Consider the following 18,966-nt stretch of genomic DNA (forward strand, 5'->3'; position numbering starts at 1 on the left):
TTAGGAGATATAGAAAGGTGCATTTTTGTTGCCTTCGAAACAGCCATTTGGAGACTGCGATTCAAAGGGTGCATTCTATTTACCATAGAAACAGCCACTAGGAGTGAGCCTGACACGATACATTTGTTACAATTCAGTTTTGAACCGGCTGTTAGGAAGACAGTTTGTGCGAACAGAACACACACACTGACAGATACAGAGGACACAGTTGTGATGAGCACACCTGAAAAAAAGAGTACTCAACCATTTAAACTGAAGGAATAGGAATTTAGTCTGTTTAATTATTATATCTCAAAATTCAAAAAACATCAAGCCAATACAGAGATCACTGGTAATTGAAGTTGAAGAAAGGGAAGTTAGACTGTGACAATCTTTTATCCTTCAAAAACTCTAAAGTCAGATTGCTTCTGTTGAAAGTGTTTGCAAGTCGTTAATTGTTGAAATTCACTGGAGAAGGAAAGCAACATTCTGTGAGGACTTCGAGGAACATCCTGTGAAGACTTCGAACAACATTGGACTGTAAGTTTGCAAGGACTCTAATTTTTTCTATTTTAAATGTTGCTTACATCTTCACAGTGTTCAAGAATTTAGTCCTTCTAATTAAAGAATTAATTTATTGATTTAAAGACACCTGGTTTGGTTAGCCTCATTCACGGGTTAATAGATGGTCCAATTTAGTTGGGTCTTTCTTTATTTTGGAAAGTTTTAAATGATATGTTCGGTGATCTGTGGAGCAACGGCATTGAATTATCAGTGCGTCTCTCCCACCACAATCAGAATCGTAAATTTTGAGTGGGGGCTTTGACAGGAGCGGTTAGTCGTAACAAGTGGAGAAGGTGTACCTCTGCTCATTGCTCCTGGACATGCCCCATACACCTTATCTGACTTTAACACACAGTCGATAAGGAAGTGGACTCAGGGTAATTCCATATTTGGCTTCTGTATAGCTTGGTCTTGGCTCATTTTCTGGGAGAAGGAATGTGAAATGTTGGAACATGGACGTGAAGAACAGGAAGAGTTCGGCCTTTGCCAGCTGCTCCCCCAGGCACACACGACGACCTACAGGGTGAGAACAAGATTAGTTAGTGCCCGCAGGAGAGAGGCTGGAAGGTCACTGCAGGGTCACACTGATTGAACAGCAACTGGTTCTTTCACAGTCTTAAATTCCTAATCTCACTCTGGCAGCACCTGTGGAAGAGTCTGTCGCTCTAGAATTGGCCTTTATAGCCACTCCAGGTGCTGCTCCACACACCACTGACCACCTCCAGGTGCTTACCCATTGTCTCCTGAGACAAGGAGGCCAAAGAAGAAGAAGAATATAAAATTAACTTTTTAGAAACAGGGTTCACTATAAGTGGCCTTGAGAGAGGAGTTACATTTAGATCTTAATTTATGAAATTTTACACATCCTTTTTGAGGTTGAGGAGGAGGTTCAGAACCCCACCCCTACATAGAGATGTGGCCAGACATCCATTACTAATCCACAGCTGTATATTTCAGTATATTTAATGATTCCTTTAATTCTACATTACCTGCAGAGAATGGGATGAAGGCTTCCGGTTTCACAAACTTCCCCTCTGAGTTGAGGAAGTGACCCGGATTAAACTGATGTGGAGTCGACCAAATGTTCTCATCAAACAATGTGGAGGAAAGATTCGGAATGATCATTGTTCCCTATAAGTTATTTAAAAAGAGACATATTACCAAGAATATATTTGTAATAGGCCATTAGAGCTATAAGGAGAACCCACAGTACTTTCATTCTGGGAGGAAGATATTGATCCCTCTGTGTTGAGAATCATAATCCCCAGATGCTTGTCTCCCCTGTCATGGACAGATGGCATTCAAAACACGCCCCAAGAGATCTAGACTGAATGCTGGTACCTTAGTCTTCTGGCCACACAGATATATGTTTCCAGCTCATTAGATGCAGAAGTATTTACAGATCCCCCGCCATACACCAAGGTCTCCTCTCATCATCACATCTACCTGTTCCCTGCAGTCTATGAGAACGCCATGGGAAATCAACTCATTATCAATAAAAACAACTGAGACTCTCGTGTCAGGAGATACACATCTACTCCAAAGGTCTCTGTTTTAGAGAGGTTCAACTCTTCAAACAATAGGGAGCAGTTCTGCTAACTCAGAATCTTCATATTTCCTGTTATTAAGGGCTCAGTTCAGCAGTGAATGACCCTTAAGAAACTCAACCATTATAACTGGGAAGTATTTGTGCTTTCAGAGAGGGACAGGTTTTGGTTGTGGAGGAGGAAGCTGTATATCCAAGATTCATTCCAGAATGTACCTTCGGGATTGTGTATCCCATGACCTCCGTATCTCTGTATGTTTGATGAGGAAGTGAAATTGGGACAATATTTCCGAAGCGTTGGATTTCATGGATAACAGCATTAGTGTACGGCATTTCCTCACGGTCTTCCAACATTGGCTTTCTCTCCTTCCCAACTACTCTGTCAATCTCTTCATGGACTTTAGCTGCAGAAGCAAAAGGACAAATTTTGAGTATCAGGCAAAAGAAAGAAATTATATTTATTTAGAACCTTTCTAAACCTCAAGATGTCCCAAAGAGAAAGAGCTTTATCACCAATGAAGTAATTTATCATGTGTATTCACTGTTGTAATTCAGGAAATATAGCAGCCAGTTTGTGCACAACAATGTCGCACAAGCATCAATGAGATAAATACCAAATAATCTGTTTTAGTGAATAGCAAAGGGAGGATTCAAAACCTGCCTTACTGATCATGGGATCATTTCAGTCAGTGCTGTCGGCAGAAAATGACTAATTGTTACACGACTTCCAAACGCACAAATGCTCTTCTCTTCCCTCCCTCATTTGATACTGGGGTGCTCTCCTTCCCCACTCCTCCATCTCAGTTCACAGTATCATCTCCTTCCTCCCCTCTCCCACAGTTCAGAACTGTATCTATGACCCTGCCAGCTGTTTGAGGTCTATTTATACTTACACTGCAGATGTGGATGTAGCATCATGAAGAGCAGGGCCCAGCGCAGGGTGGTGGAGGTGGTCTCTGTACCAGCTGCAAAGAGGTCAGAAACCGTCCCTAATAAATTGGATTCCAAGAAACTTGTCTTGGGGACATGCTTCATCTAAAAAGCAGTTAACAAAATCATTGATAACATATAGAATTATAAAATGAAACAGCACAGAAATAAACCATTTGACCCATCGTGCCTGTGCCAGCTCTTTGGTTGAATTACCGAACTAGTTCAAAGCCCCCACTCTTTCTCCATTGCTCTGCAATGATTTTCCCTTCAAGTCTTGATCCAATTCCCTTTTCAAACTTATCACTGAATCTGCTTCCACCGTCCATTCAGGTGGTGCCTTCCAGATCATAACAACTAGGGGCTGGATTTTACTGAGCTCTCAACATTGGGCTCCGTGGCGGGGTGGGCCAGAGCATGGTTCCAGCTGAGGCCTGCCACGGAGGCTGACACCTGGGAGGGACTGGCTGGGGAAAGCAGGCGTGACACTGGTGGGGAGGCGGGAGGAGCTAAGTTTTTCTCTGTTGGGGGAGCAGGATCAAATAAGCATCATCAGTGTAGGAGATAGTGGGAAGGGGGGGTCTTTCAACACTTTATAGTCTGTGGGGGGAAGGTCAGAATTCAAAGATAAGGGCGGGGAAATGGTAAATGTCTAATGTAATTATTATTGGGCGGTTGGAAAGGGGTGTGACAAATTATTTTGTAAATTTTGTGGTGGTGATTCATTTTAAAAATTCAAATTAGCCGGTAAGGCTGGCTGTCCTTTATAAATGGTGCCAGAGCCTGTGCACAGACAGCTGACACCATTACCGGTGACAGACAGCCCACCCCCTCCACGTGTTTGTGGGGAGAGGATTGTGGATGAGGGGCCGTGCTGGTTTTTTAAATGTGCTGTCAAGGGAGTCACCACAGGTTGTAAGAGAATCACAGAATCTTACAACATTGAAGGAGGCACATTCCATTATACTGGTGCTGTCTCTTTGAAAGAGCTAACGAGTTAGTCTCACACTCCTGCTCTTTCCACAAAGCTCTGCAATTTTTCAATATCCAATTCCCTTTTGAAAGTTTGATTCCATGTGGCTTCCAATAGCTAGTTCAAAAACACCAATCGGCAGAGACCAGATGAACACTTGGGGGGAGAATGACAATTGGCTGTCAAAAGGGATCAGAGGAGAGCAGAAAATATCTTCAAAACAGGGACGGGGTGGCCTAACAACACATGTAAAGGATACTGGCTTTGATATGCTCCAATTACCTGCTCCTTCTCTGCGAAGAAGGCAACACCCATTACCGAGCACAATGGAATGTTAATTTAAAGCACATCTGTAAACACTGTCTGTAAAATACTCCAATATCCATCACATACCTTCTCCTGCTCTGCCAAGAAAGCATCAATGAAGTCCCTCGGCTCATTTGGATCCCATAATTTTTTATGATCCGACACTATTTCCTGTAAAAAGTGAATGGTTTTCTCTTGATTTTCAAATATCTTATTGTGTGGGCCCGGGAGGCGACGAATAAAGGGGAATGTGTTCACAAGCTGCAAAAAACACAGGGTTTGAAATTAGATACATTCTTTTACAAGACTTTTCTGATTTTGATGAAAATAGTGAACACAAAAATTTGTTGCGTTATATTTACAATGAAACCAACACAAAGAGGAATTATTTCCCCGGTATCTAAATCTGGTTTCTCAGTAAATCTTCTTTTGGGCCTCCTTATCTCGAGAGACAATGGATACGCGCCTGGAGGTGGTCAGTGGTTTGTGAAGCAGCGCCTGGAGTGGCTATAAAGGCCAATTCTGGAGTGACAGTAAATAATAATCAATAATATCAACGAGATCAGTCTCTATCTCTGTTAATCCTCAATGTGTTTCAATGAGTTTCTTCACAAACACATTCCTTTCAGAACCCCGTGTTGGTTTGGTTTTACTGTCATTACTGTGATTAGGGAAATATTTTAATATTTTCTAACTTCAGTGAAAAAGTAGATATAAATATAACACAAATCTGGTCACCGAGTCGGATTGAGTCAGAGATATACAGCACAGAAACAGGCCCTTCAGCCCATCATGTCTGTGCCAGCCATCAAGCACCTAACTATTTCATTCCCATTTTCCAGCACTTGTCCCGTAGCCTTGTACGCTATGCATTTCAAGTGCTCTTCTAAATACATCTTAAATGTTGTGAGGGTTCCTGCCTCTACCATCTCTTCAGGCAGTGTGTTCCAGATTCCAACCACCCTCTGAGTGAAGTTTGTTTTCCTCAAATCCCCTCTAAACCTCCTGCCCCTTACCTTAAATCTTTGCCCCCTGGTTATTGACCCCTCCCCCACTAAGGGAAAATGTTTCTTCTTACCTAACCTATCAATGCCCCTCATAATTTAGTATACCTCAATCATGTCCCCCCTCAGCCTTCTCTGCTCTAAGGAAAACATTATATTAGGGCAGGTGACGAAATGCTCAAAGAAGTAAGTTTTAAGAAGGGTCTTAAAGGAGGAGAGAGGAGTAAAGATTAGGGAGGGAATTCCAGAACTTCCAGCCTGGGCAGCTGAAGGCACGGCTGCTAATGGTGCTGCGATTGAAATGCACAAGAGGTAACAATTGGGGGAGCGCTGAGATTTCAGAGGGTTGGAGGGTTAGAGGAGGTTACAGAGATAGAGAGGGGTGAGTAGATGGAGCAATTAGAAAACAAGGATGAGAATTTTAAAATCGAGGCCTTGCCGACTGGGACCCAATGTAGGTGAGCGATCCCAGGGGTGATGAGTGAACTGGACGGTGTGAGTTCGGACAATGGCAGCAGAGTTTTGAATCACCTCAAGTTTACAGAGGGTGCAAGGTGGGAGGCCGGCCAGGAGAGCACTGGTAGAGTTGGACAATCTGAAGGCCATAGATATATCAAACAGGTGACTGAGATCTTCTGTGTCTGCATTAACAACATCACTACTTTTCCCATAGAAAACTGGCGACAGTAAAAACCGCTGTTGTAGTTTGTTCAGATAGCCTCAAAGTCCTCAGCAGTAATGATAGGCACCCATGTGACACTATACACTCCTGTACAATTGGCGGTGCATTCAGAAGTCAGATGACCAATCACTCCAGTCAGGTGAAGCTTGACAGTGACTATCAGGTCAGGATTATGCAGGTGAATTCCCTTTTCCCAGGCAGTCGTCACAAGTCTTTATTTTAAACTCATCCACAGTCCCACTTGACCCAGTTGGAAAACGGAAAAGTTATCTCCCACGGAGACCAAGGCTGACCTCTGGATCCTCAGCTTATGAATGTTCTAGGACAGCAGCATAAACCTGCTGAGCACAGGGTACAATCAGCTGCATTCATCTATCAGATCATCATCAAACATACCAGAGCAATGTTAAAGTACTGCTTCAGGTGTGTAGACAGATGAAGCCTGCTGTATGCTCCTCAACTTTGCCGTTCAGTCAGACATAAATGTGGAACATCCAGAGAAGGTGGACAATCAGCAGGAGCAGGAATACAACCAGATGAGTATTTCCAGGCTAAACGAACAACTGTGTATTTGCCAATTGCTGGAGCTGATGAGTCTTTTTGCTAAGTGCCCAATTGCTTCAACAATCCGCCTTATATCCTCATCAGTACCCTGAGAAATACCTTCATCTACATTGTGTTTATCTCCAATTCAACCACCAGAGATACCCAGGACTGAAATTCTCATTGGTCCATTCACGGCTGGAAGTGTGGTGAAAGAGGTTGTAAACACAGGTATCCACACCCAGGATAATCTATGTTATACTGTCTATGCTCATGTATGAAGATTGGTCACTTTGCTGAGGTAATGAAAGATAATCAGAGCCTGTGGAAACTGCAAGAAGTCCAAGAGCGGAGATGGTGGAGCCAAAAAATTGATGAAAAACTTTTCTTGAAAATGAAAGTCAGGAAAGAACACAGGAAGCATGGTCACGTGCAATTCTACAGAGCAAGGGAAAATCACTCATCATCTCAGTTCGAGTTAATTCCGATCACTCATCGCTTCAGCTCCAGATCATCCCAGTATTTTATTGAACCTTTCTCTTACACAGTTGAAGAATGTAACCCAGCTTTGTCTTTATTTCATTTGAGATTGATTCTGATATCCAGAACCCTACAAGACCCACACTTTCTGCTGCATTAATTATCCAATGAATTGCCTTACCTGACCCCAAAATGCTCCTTCCAAAACAAAACTTTCTTCAAGTATTTGTAAAAATCCAAGGAATTTTTTATCTTGATATTCAAAACGTTCTCCAAAGGTAATGGAACAGATAATATTTGAGGTCGCACAGTTTATAATGAAATGTGGATCAAAAGGAAGTCCTGTGTAAAAAATAACAAATGATGATATTTTTCAGAGAGATGATCTTAGTACGAATGCATATTTTGAAACTCTTCCATGAACAGATTGCAGTGAGGGATTTAGTAGCTGACTGAAGGCTGGATGTTCATTGCAGATCTAAATCCCTCCATTCTGGTGGATTCAAATCAAGCCACTCCTTCCCCTTTATGGGACAGCCAGGATCTCCATTTCTATTTATTGCAAAACAACTGTGAACAAAGCAAACAGGATTCTCAGCTTTGCAAATTCTACTATTCAAATACTCTCCTGGCCAGCCTCCCATGTTCCACCACCGCTCCCCTCCCCCACCATTAACTTCAGCTCATTCACAACTCTACTGCCCATAGCCTAAGTTCTATTCACCCATTAGTCCTGTTACTCACTGACCTACACCAGCTCCCAGTCCAACAACACCTCAATTTTATAAATCTAACTCATGTTCAAATCCATCCATCTGTGGCCTTTCCTCTCACTAACTCTGGAACTTTTTCTAGCACTATAGCCCTCTAAGAACTCTGTGTTCCTCCAACTCTGGCTCCTTGTGCATCCCTCACTTCCTCCACCCCACCACTGGTGGCCGTACATTCAGCCACCTCGGCCCTAAACTCTGGAATTCACTCACATACCTCATTGCCTCACCCATTCTCCTCCTCTGAAATACTCCTAAATTCTTAGATCATTGACTAAGCATTTGGCCACCAGTCCTAATGTCTCCTTATTTCACTGGCTGTCAGTTTTTGTCTGACTACACACCTGTGAAGCACTTTGGGACATTTTATAACATTTGAGAGGCTATATAAATACAAGTTGTTGTTGTTAGATTCTGGGATATCATCAGAAACAGCTGCCAGGTGGCCTCCAGGCCTGTAACGGAGCCCGGCTGCAATTTAGATGACAATGGGAAACCTTACCTCAGGTGCTAGCAGGTTGCCGGCAGCTCCTTTACAGACCCTCCGATCTGAGGAGACTGGCCGACCCCCTCTGGCTCCAAGCTTCCTTGGGGGTATTTCTTTTCTGTCAAACAATGGAGAGAATTCTGGAAAATTACACAGGAGTTGGTTTGAATTGAAATGACCCCATCGCAAACAGTTCAGAATGTTCTATGAAATTCCCATTAAGAGCAAAGGGGGAAAAGCTCCAAAGCTCTAACCCTCACCCAATTTTCATTCTATCAAACAGTCCAGAGTCTGCAGCACAGAGGGTGCACTGAAGGATAAAATCACCTACCATGGTCTGAAATCGAGATAAGACCTTAGAATCTGCTCACCTCTTTCATCTTCAAAAGCTTTGTTTAAAAATCCAGCCTCTTCCACAATTCGCATCTCCAGAGATTTCTTCCCGAGCCCAAACGTTCTCAGTGTCGAAAGTGAAAACTTTCTCTGCTCTCTCCACCAAGGGCCATATTTTGCTAAGACAATACCTCGAGGGGTACAACAGAAACAGTGATTTATTTATCTTATTCATTGAGATATGTCTGAGATTGCTGGGACCTGGTTACGTTTACCAAAATGTGGCAGGAGATAAATACAATAGCTCCCACATAGCTTTGTTTCTTGTTAAAATTGAACTCAATATTCATGCAGTCCCAGAATTTCCTTTCACTTTCCTGTCTAAATGATCAGGAATGGGCTGCCTACTGGATTTTCAGTGGCAAAAGATCAGAAGAATGTGCAAGGGTGGAGAGGATCACTCAGCCACCTCCTCTTAGACTCATCAAGACAATTCTCAAGAATACCAATGTAAGGGAAAGCAACAAATTTATATTGTATGAGAAGAGAGTTCTGATTGGCTGGCAGTGGGACTCTGGTAGAGGCGTTGCCATGGAGAATGCACCAGTTTATGGCGACTGATAGTTAACTGCCAAGTGGGAGCTTGTCATTAATTCAGGTATTTACAATAGGTTGCATATTGAAATTGGGCTCCCGTTGCTGAGCGGCGGAGGGGTGGGGAGTGACACTACGAGTCCTCATCGTCGAACAGTGGTGGGGGCCGTCACGGGCCTCGTTGCCGTCATCGATATGCGGCTGGCCCTTTCTGGTGTCGAAGTCTGTGACGGGCTTCTCCCGGAGGCATTTTCCAACCCACAACCCCCACCCCCCATCCCCCCTCAACCGCCACGACTCCCGATGTCAGGTCGGGTGGGGCGGGGGAACTGTAAAATGTAGCCCTTAGAGTGTGCCTTATTTCCTCATTTATCCATCGTGTCTCATGTCCCCTCTATTGTTGGGCTTTGTATGTTCTGGGTGGGATAGGAATCCTGCACACATTGTTTTCTAACTCCATATCCCTGTATCCCTCTCACTACCATTTCTTACCAGTTCAATTCTGGGCGATTAAAATCTCCCATGATTATTCCACGTCCTTTAGTCATTTTCACATATTTGTTTATGTATTTTCTTCTCCACTTCCTTTCTACTATTAGGCACTCTGCGATATACCGCTGTTAGCGGGAACAATCCCTTCCTATCTCTTATTTCAATCTCAAGGGCACACTGCCACCAATCCCCCTGGACCGCACTGATGCCAGTCCCCCTGGATTGCAGATACTGGTTCCTCTGGACACACTGAGCACCGGCTCCCCTGGACACACTGAGCACCGGCTCCCCTGGACACACTGAGCACCGGCTCCCCTCGGTCTTTACAGAATCCCCTGCAGGCTGAGAGGATGATGACGTGTGGATTATCAGCAGAAACAACTAATGTGAATCAGAATCATAGAATTAAAGCCACAGAAGGAGCCATTCAGTCCATATCATATCCCACTGCCCCTGGTTCCTGAGGCTGTCTCTGAAGCCTGGTACATAGTTACCTGCTCCTATGCGCTTTATCTGATTTTCAAATATTGGAAAGTGTGGCCGATCAGCAAAATCTTCTGATTTCTTCACCAGAGCCTCTTTTAGTGTTTCGTAGCCGTTCAGTATCACCATGTTTGTCCATCCAAACTGTACACTGACCACATTGCCGTATTTCTTCCACAGCTTAACAATAAAGAAAGGAATTAAATGGGGAATAGCATGATCCCATTATTGTGGCTTCATTCTCTTCGATCAGATACAATAGTGATCAGAGATAGTGCAGTTTGGAATGATTCCAATCAGACACATCACATCTGGTAACGCAGTATGGAATTGGTCAACACCCCTCTCCCAGTTAATGCTGGGCTCCAGGGAGATTACCATTCCAGCCCATGTGTCATTGCATGTGATGTTAAGGGTAGGGCTGGATTCTTCATGTGTATTGTTTGCTTCCATTGGTGACTCACTCATCAACCGACTGTGAATCTAATACTGATAAATGCTGCAATACCTCAGCTTGGCCGATAAAATACATGCGTGTTTAAGTAACATGCCAAATAATTGGTTGCTAGGCAGCAGTCTGTATTAAAGGCATCATTTTACTATTGATTTACATGTCAGGACTGATCTTTCTGTTCCTCACCTGTGGTGAGGTAGCAGGCCCACTGAGTGCAGATCCAGTTATGTTGTGGACCCCTGGTGCCTTGCCAAAGGGGAGGACTCTGAAAATCTATACAGTAACACACTTAGCAAAAGCTGTGCAGCGGCTTCAAGAAAACCAGCACAGCCTTTAAATAGTGACAGAGTTTCTCAATCTACCCTGAATATGGGCCCATGGCCTGTGATTACACCAACGTGAGAGTGGGACACAGGTTTGTCATTTTTAAGCTGTAGGTATATTCAACATTCTGTCATTTATAGAGCAGAAGATTGTGGGGTTTCCCCCTCATTTCTTCTGGAGAAGTTTTGGGCTATTGTATCAGTGCTGCTAAATGTTTTGTTATGTTGATTTATGGTTGTCACGGTGACACAGAGGCATTCATCACCATTTCTGCATCAGTTTACAGAAGCACTCTATTTCTCCCCTTCCCCCCCAGCTCACATTGACACTCTTTACCCCTTCCTTTAGTTCACCCTTGACTCACCTAGTTCAATATTGGTGATACAGGTGCTGTTTTGGTACCAAAATGATGTTTGCGCTGAATGTCATCTTGGTCAGGGTGTTAGCACAGGTGTTAGTAGCATGCACAGAGTAGGCATATCATGACACCGGTCAGCATATAACCCGAATTGACACCAGCGCTGCCATTTTCGACCTCGCTGCTCCAGCTAATGCCCCTGTTATGACCAGGTGTGAAAGGTGTCTAGGAGTCCCTCTCAGCCTTCACCTTGTCTTACTGTAACAGGGTTTAATTTTAAACACACCACGTTTGAGCTCCCCATTGGTGAATCGTTGTTCACCACTTTCCAATTAAAGAAGAAGAAAAGTGAAATTTATTAATTCGCTGAAAGCCTTTGGATATATGACACGCCCACACTAGCATGCACACACAATATACACTCTCACAAATAGGGACAGAAAAGAGCAGAAGAAAAATAAAGTGAAAATGTTTGAGGCAATCTCTCAAGGGGGTTTGTAACTGTGCCTCAAACTCGCTGTAGAGTCCTTGATTGGAGGTAGTCTTGCTGTTCATTGGGACCCAGTATTCTTCTTAAACCTTGTCCACTATAGGAGACTTTTCTCTCTTGGCGTTCCTGTGTCTTCATTGGGCTTCAGTTCCGTGAAAAAGCTATGAGCAGGCAGGAGAAAGGCAGCTGCAAGCCAGCCACAAGAGCTCTTTTCCAGTCCAGGAGCTAATAGCTTTCTGAGTTTTAAAACTCTGTGGCAAGTTCAAATTAAAAAAAACTCCAACAACCAGTTAGTCATGTGACTAAACTGGTCTGACCACGTCTGTTTGTGTATTCGGCCATCTTAGCAGTTAACCTGGAATGCTAGGTCATCCACCTTCAACGTCTGGTAATCAAAGGTCCATTGTGGATTCAGTTGGAGCAGGGAGTAGCCCTTTTGGCCTTTCCAAGTACTCTTTGTTACTCTGCAAATGTCTTTCCAGTCAAGGGTCTGGTGTTTCTTTTTAAAAAGTTGTTTACTCCAGTAACAGTTTAAAAATCAATGTTCATGGGATCAAATTAATGTGTCTGATTCTTGGCAGGTGGGGACCTGCACGACATTCCTCTTAAACATGGTTCAGCAACAGGGAGGAATCCTCCCCCAGCCACACAAAACCCCAGCAATATTTAAATGGTTTATCAACAACTTGCAGGTTAATCGCTGGTTAATTTCTACTGGCTCTGTTTGAGTTTGAGGAAGTGCTTGGTGGTTTGAAGGTCTGGTTAAAGTTTGTGAAGTTGACAGAGAATGATGCTACACCTGGGGAAGGCCTTGGTTGTGACTTCAAATATTCTGGTCAGACCACTTTCTCCCAGTTATGGGCTCTAGTTGCAATCCTTTGGGCTGCACCGTGAGAGGGAGATTGACAGAGACAGCAAAGGAGAAGAGAAGCTGCTCGCAGAGGGAGGGGAAGGAGGGGTAGAGGCGTTCTTAGCAGGAAGCCTTATCCACCCAGGGTCTTCAGGGTGCATTTCTCTTACAGCAGATTCAATTGTGGCTTTTAAAATAAAATTGGATAAACAATTAAAGAGAACAAATTGTAGGGCTATGGGGAAAGGGCGGGAGAGTGGGACTAGCTGAGTTACTCTTCTATAGAGTCAACATGGAAATGACGGGCCTCCTTTTGTGCTGTGATTCTATGATCCTATCATTCTAACTCCATTAAGCCAAGAGCTGTGTGTGCATCATCTGTGCTTTACAAAGGAGGAGCTCACAGAACTCTGCCACCTCTTGCAACTGGAGCTGCAACCTCAGAGCAGGGCAAGGACGGCACTGCCAGTGGCTGTGGAAATAATTGTAGCCATGAATTTCCTCACCGGGATCCTTCCAGGCTGGAGCAAGGGACATCTGTAACATCTCCCAGTTCACTGGCAATTGCTGCAACAGAGAGGTGATAGAGGCTCTTTGTGCCAGGAGAAGGGAATTCATTGTGTTCTCTCTGACCAGAGAGATCAGGCAGAGCGAGCAAATGGCTTTGCCAGGATAGCCGGTTTCTCCATGGTGCAGGGTGCCATTGATTGCACACAGGTGGCTTTGTGGATGTCACGTTTAAGTGCTGAGATAGATCATAACCTCAAAGGGTTCCACTCCCTGAATGTGCAGTTGGTGTGTGACCAAGCTCAGCACATCATGCTGGTGAATTCCTGATGCTTTCTGCACCAAGTCGCCATTCTCTCAGTATTTGAGCAACCACGTCAAACCAGAGAGTAGCTGCTGGGCGAGAAGGGCTTTATACCTGACTCATGACTCCACTCCACAACCCAACTACATGTGGTCAGCCTATGTACAATGACAGCCATGCAGCCACATGAACTATCATGGAGCAGACCACTGGGGTACTGAAACACTGGGGTTCCGCTGCCTGGACCACTCTGGAGAAGTCCTCCAGTACTCACTAGAACAGGTGTTCCACTTCGTGGTGGTCTACCCCACACTCTGGCCATCATGAGGGACAGCCCTTGCCACCAGACATATGGTGAGCAGCTCAGGAGCAGGAAGAGGAGGAAGAGGTGGAAGAGGAGCAGGAGGAAGGGAGGAGGCACCCGATATATCCCCTTTCCAGCCAGGCTGTCTGTGAGCGCATCATTCGACTTCGGTACCACTGAATACAATCCCAAATCCCCATTTTAAAGCAGTCACACACACCTTACCATCCCTGTTACTGCCCATCACAGTGTCTTGACTGCAATGCTGGAATAAAAGGCACTATAAATAGCCATTGCAAAGCAACTTTATCCAACAAGCTATCCAATATTCCATTCAAAAGTCAACGAATCACCCTGTGCCTCTCTAGTGGGTGCCTTTGCCTTTTCCAAATGGCTGCAGTATGGCAAGTGGAAGGCGACTGACTTCCACTGAGGGAGACTGGAGATGACCATGCAGGACACCCTCACGTAGCTCTGGGCCTGGAAGGCCCGGCTTGGGACTGCACCACCTCGGCAGGGCAGCAGCAGTCTGTGCTGACTGGCTGGAAGGAAACAGTAAGGGCATTGGTAGAGTGGCAGTGGTGGGAGCAGAAATACTGTCATCCTAAGAGAGGACAGCAGGCTCACTGAGCACAGAGCCACAGTCACTCCCCTGGGATAACTCTTCAACATTCCTAATAATCTGCTGGAGCAGAGATTGCTGGACTGCTGTGACACCCGACATGTCCCATTGACACAGGTATGTGCAGCCAGGATAGCAGTAGTTTCAGCTTGCATGGCACCAAGCTAAGATCTCATGACCTCTGTCAGAGCTTCCACTGCAACACTCATGGCCACCACTTACACACTGGCAATGACAGGCTACAAGCTCTGTGCTAAACCCTGTGCCGAGTTGGAGCTGGACTCCTCCATGCTTCTTCAGTGTGGCATCAGGCTTTCTGGCAGGCCTGCCAGTGCACCAAGTATTTCTGTGCATATGACCATCAGCCTTCTTCTGTTCGCTACCCCACTGAAGGGCTCACCTGAGTCCGCTCAGCAGAACTCCTGTGCAACTCTTGTGGAACAGTGTGTGTGAGGCTAGTGGTTTATTTGTAAGGACATGGCATTTACTGACCTTCACTGCTCAAGTCTGCTGTAAACCACCATTATTTAAATGAGCAAACAGCACAAGGTTGGTGTGCTGTGATTTGTGTCACTATGAAGAGGCAGTGGTTAATCGCACATCAAAATCCTCACATCCAATTACTGTTCTTATCCACTCGTTCCCCCACACTGTTCTCAATGCACACTCACACTGTTCCCATTCCTCCCAGTTAATATTAACAGGTTTAGTTATAGAATTATGGAATGTTACTGCACACATTGAGGCCATTCAGTCCATCGTACCTATACAGGCTCTTTGAAAGAACTGTTAAATTTAATCCCATAACCCAGCTTTTTCCCCATAACTCTGCAAATTAGTCCTCCTTCAGATAAATGTCCAATTGCCTTTTGAAAGTTCCTATGGAATCCGACTCCATCACTCTTTCTGGTAGTCCATTCCCGATCTTAACAATCCTCATTGTGAAAACTTCCTCCTCATTTCCCCAGAGAGAACAGTATGGGAGCAGGAAGAGAAGCCATGGCAGGTGATTCTCTGGCTACGATGAGATAGATTAGAATGGAAGCAGGTGAGCACAGACCCACCCAGCTGGACGATGGTGGAGTGGTATTGGAGGAGGATGGTGTGCTCAACCGTGTCAAAGGCGGATTGGCATTGAAAACTCCATTAACGGTGTCACCTGGAGCAGGTGCTGGTGCCACATTTAAAAGGCCAGCAGCCCTGCCTTTACTCTCCTTGCATTGCAAGGGTAAGGTGGCAGGCCCACTTTCCAGTAATGGCAAGAAGAGTCTGGAAAGAGATTGCAGAGGAGGTTAGTAGCCACAGGTTTACCCATTGTAACTGGGTCCACTGCAGGAAGAGGGTCAATGATCTCCCACGCTCACCCAAGGTAAATTGCACAGTTCCAAATAGCTTGCTGCAATCTGCTTGCTCAAAAGTGTAGAGACGCACAGTTGACACAGCCATTCCAATGATAGCAAGTTCATAGTGTGATGATAGCAGATGACTGACTACATAAGTGACACCAGTCTCCCTCATTTCTGTGTTAGCCAATTGAGACTCATGTCAGATAGAGTCAGTAGGAGAGCAGCGATATCCCCATGTCCAAGAAAATCGGAAACCGGCATTACGGCGTTAGGTTCCGTCTTGGACGAATCCACGCCGATTCTCTGGCCCCCCTCCACCAGAAAACCTGCCTTCCAATGGAGCATAAAATCCAGCCCTATGTTCATTATAAATACTGTGACTGTAATTCAATTTAAGTTCAGAACAAAAGTATATTGAAAACAAAAGTTATACTTGATCCGATTAAAGAAAGAATACGGAAAGAAGAAATAGTCAATAAATAGGATAACATAAGAATAAGTGAAGTAAAAGGAGACAAACAAGATACAATAGAAGAAGACAGAAGAAAAAGCAACCCTGAAAATGAACAAATAGAGGGAAGAGAAATACAGGTGGGGGTGGTGAAAGGTGGTCTATGGAATGGGACCGCTCTCTTTCATTATTTAGTTCTTCACTCAGTATAAACAGGGCAGCACATTGGTGCAGTGGTTAGCACCGCAGCCTCATAGCTCCAGCGACCCGGGTTCAATTCTGGGAACTGCCTGTGTGGACTTTGCAAGTTCTCCCTGTGTCTGCGTGGGTTTCCTCCGGGTGCTCCGGTTTCCTCCCACTGCCAAAAAGACTTGCAGGTTGATAGGTAAATTGGCCATCATAAATTGCCCCTAGTATAGGTAGGGGAATGTAGGAACAGGTGAGGATGTGGTAATATGGGATTAGTGTAGGATTAGTATAAATGGGTGGTTAATGGTCGGCACAGACTCGGTGGGCTGAAGGGCCTGTTTCAGTGCTGTATCTCTAAATCTTAAAATCTAAAATCATAAACACGGAAAAGGACAACACTGAACACATAAGTTATACTTGACTCCATTAAAGAAAGAAGGACCTTAAAAAGACAGAAATAAAAAGTCAAATGAGTAATGAAAAATTGGAGCAAAAGAAGAACAGATGGAAAGAAAGTTAGACACAAGTAAAAGTACTAAAATGGAGAAAGACAGGTGAAAAAAAGCAACTCAATAACAGAAGGAAAGAGAAACTGAGAGGGTTAAAAATGATCAACAGAATTGGGCCCCTCACCTTCAGCCATTTCCATTCACTCCCTGTTATTTCACTACTTGTACTTTACCTTTGCAAATGACAGGTGAGGGTTGTTCAAGTCTACCTGAAGAACGTTCCCAATAAAAGGCAAACCCCAGGGTCCGGGAGGGTAGTTCTGACAGTTCTTCCGTCTTTTCATGAAATCAAAGACCAGAGCAAAGACTGTGCAGAACACGGCCAGCACAGTGAATTTGTCAAATGCCATAAACAGGAACTCGGGGAATGCTGAGAACTCCATATTTCCCAGAGAGACAAATATCTATTCAGCAACCAACAAACAGAGATCAAATTTCTCCCAGTCTGTCAGCTCAGTGTGAGCACGTATTGCTGCAGAGCTTTACGGGGGCTGGCCAGCCACGTCTTTGCTGAAGTTAAAGAGATCTTCCTAAATCCATATACCTTTCAAATTAATAAGGTTTTCACATTAACCCATTGACTGCCAGACATTTGCTGAAATTCTGTGTTGGTGGAATTTGTAACTTCAACTCATACATCCAGAGCGGCCAATTTTGAACATGCCTAAATTGACGAGGGATTCTGTTTGTGACATTCACAGACCATCACTTAACTGATTCTAATGATGTTCCTTGGCTTGTTTCTATAACAGAGGCACAAACCCCTTTATTTTGAATGGATTCATGTTTTAGTTAAAAAGTGCACAGCAGAGTGTGGTACAATTGTTAAGTATTTGACTATATATTTCAAGTAGTGATTGCGATGTGAATTATTATGATCCAAGTTTTTTCCAGATCCTTTACCAACGCCCAACACAAAAGTCCACTCTCATAGGCGAGAATCCTCCCTCTCTATGATTGAAAGACACATCAGTGCAAAGTAAACTGGGATAGTATGCCCTCAGTGAAGGGAAAGCTAAGCAGAATTAGAAAATATTCAAATCATGGGTCAGCAGGTGCCCTGATTCTTCATCTTCTCTTGTAAAGTTGTTCCCAAGTTATTTTGTTAAGCTACTTTCCAGTTTCACTCTCAGGGCTTTAAGTAAAGTACATATCAAATAATTTGTCCCAGCAATCTGACATTTTATAGTTAGAAATTAGATTGGATGAATTGAATGTGACACAGTTTTCACTTCATAATCAAATCTGTGTGGGCACCCTGGAAAAGCAAGACTGGATTTTGAAGTTCGAGCTGCTTGTTGTCGTGATGTAAAATGGCTGGTCAGGAGCTCTGCTGAATTCCACCCATTTTGAACACCAGAGTAGTTTCTGGTAGGCAGATCCTGTACATGGATTTTCAGGAGCCTGTTATGCCAATTGTAAATGATTTCCTTTCTTCTCCTCAGCACCATTACTGGAACCAATATAAATCCCACTATGAGACGTATTTGACAAATGAGGAGTTCATTTGAAGGGATTCCAAGTCGGGTTAGTTTACACAAGTTGTTCTGTGCTCACCCACCAGGACACACACACCTCCACATCTGCAGAAGGAGGTGAAATACCTTGCTTTGGGATGTGATTAGTGCCAAAGGAAGCTGAGGGCTTCCTTCATTATCATGAAATTCATGTCCTTATTGAGCCTGGCACACTGGTGAATGCCCGACTATGCAGAAAGCTGGATGCTTCCTTGGCAGTAATCCAATCACTGTGGGCTTTGATTTCCTGGCAGGCAAGTCTTCATGTTGGGAGTCTACACTTATTACAGTTATAACAAAAGCTTGGCTAACAAGGTAGATTTTAAGAAATATCTTTGAAGACAGAGAGGTAAATGGGAGAAGAGGTTTAGGGAGGAAATTCTGTTATGTTTACGCTGGGTGCTGGATATAGGATGTATATCTGATTTATCTCACAGCAATGCAGATATCACACTTGTATTAAATCACCAACTGGTTTATTTGCAGCACTTTAAAATAGAATAGTTCTTAGATGATCTGAGTACAATGTATTCGCAGAGCAGTGTGTTTTCTGCAGAAGATCTTAGCTGTGTCTG

At 44.1% G+C, this 18,966-nt stretch overlaps 1 protein-coding gene across 1 annotated transcript; it reads right to left on the reverse strand.

Moving 5' to 3' along the window:
• Positions 1-307: 307 nt before the first annotated feature.
• Positions 308-17,278, reverse strand: LOC137346584 (cytochrome P450 2D17-like). The gene is made up of 9 exons (XM_068010103.1): positions 17,048-17,278; positions 10,178-10,346; positions 8,636-8,788; positions 7,189-7,349; positions 4,386-4,559; positions 2,983-3,124; positions 2,306-2,493; positions 1,533-1,674; positions 308-1,059 (listed from the first exon to the last, which is right to left on the reverse strand). The coding sequence occupies exons 1-9, from the start codon at positions 17,255-17,257 to the stop codon at positions 878-880; spliced, it is 1,521 nt and encodes a 506-aa protein (XP_067866204.1). The 5' UTR covers positions 17,258-17,278; the 3' UTR covers positions 308-877.
• Between the last annotated feature and the right edge of the window lie 1,688 nt (positions 17,279-18,966).

Source organism: Heterodontus francisci, chromosome 30 (genome assembly GCF_036365525.1).
Source record: "Heterodontus francisci isolate sHetFra1 chromosome 30, sHetFra1.hap1, whole genome shotgun sequence".
NCBI lineage: Eukaryota > Metazoa > Chordata > Chondrichthyes > Heterodontiformes > Heterodontidae > Heterodontus > Heterodontus francisci.

Bases quoted from the DNA above. Each gene is read 5' to 3' on its own strand.
- LOC137346584 (XM_068010103.1), bottom strand. From the start codon at position 17,257: ATGGAGTTCTCAGCATTCCCCGAGTTCCTGTTTATGGCATTTGACAAA. The intron at 2,494-2,982 runs GTAAGTATAAAT...TTGCTTCTGCAG, and splicing joins GCTACATCCACATCTGCAGT to CTAAAGTCCATGAAGAGATT. The intron at 1,675-2,305 runs GTACATTCTGGA...AATAACTTATAG, and splicing joins TGGGATACACAATCCCGAAG to GGAACAATGATCATTCCGAA.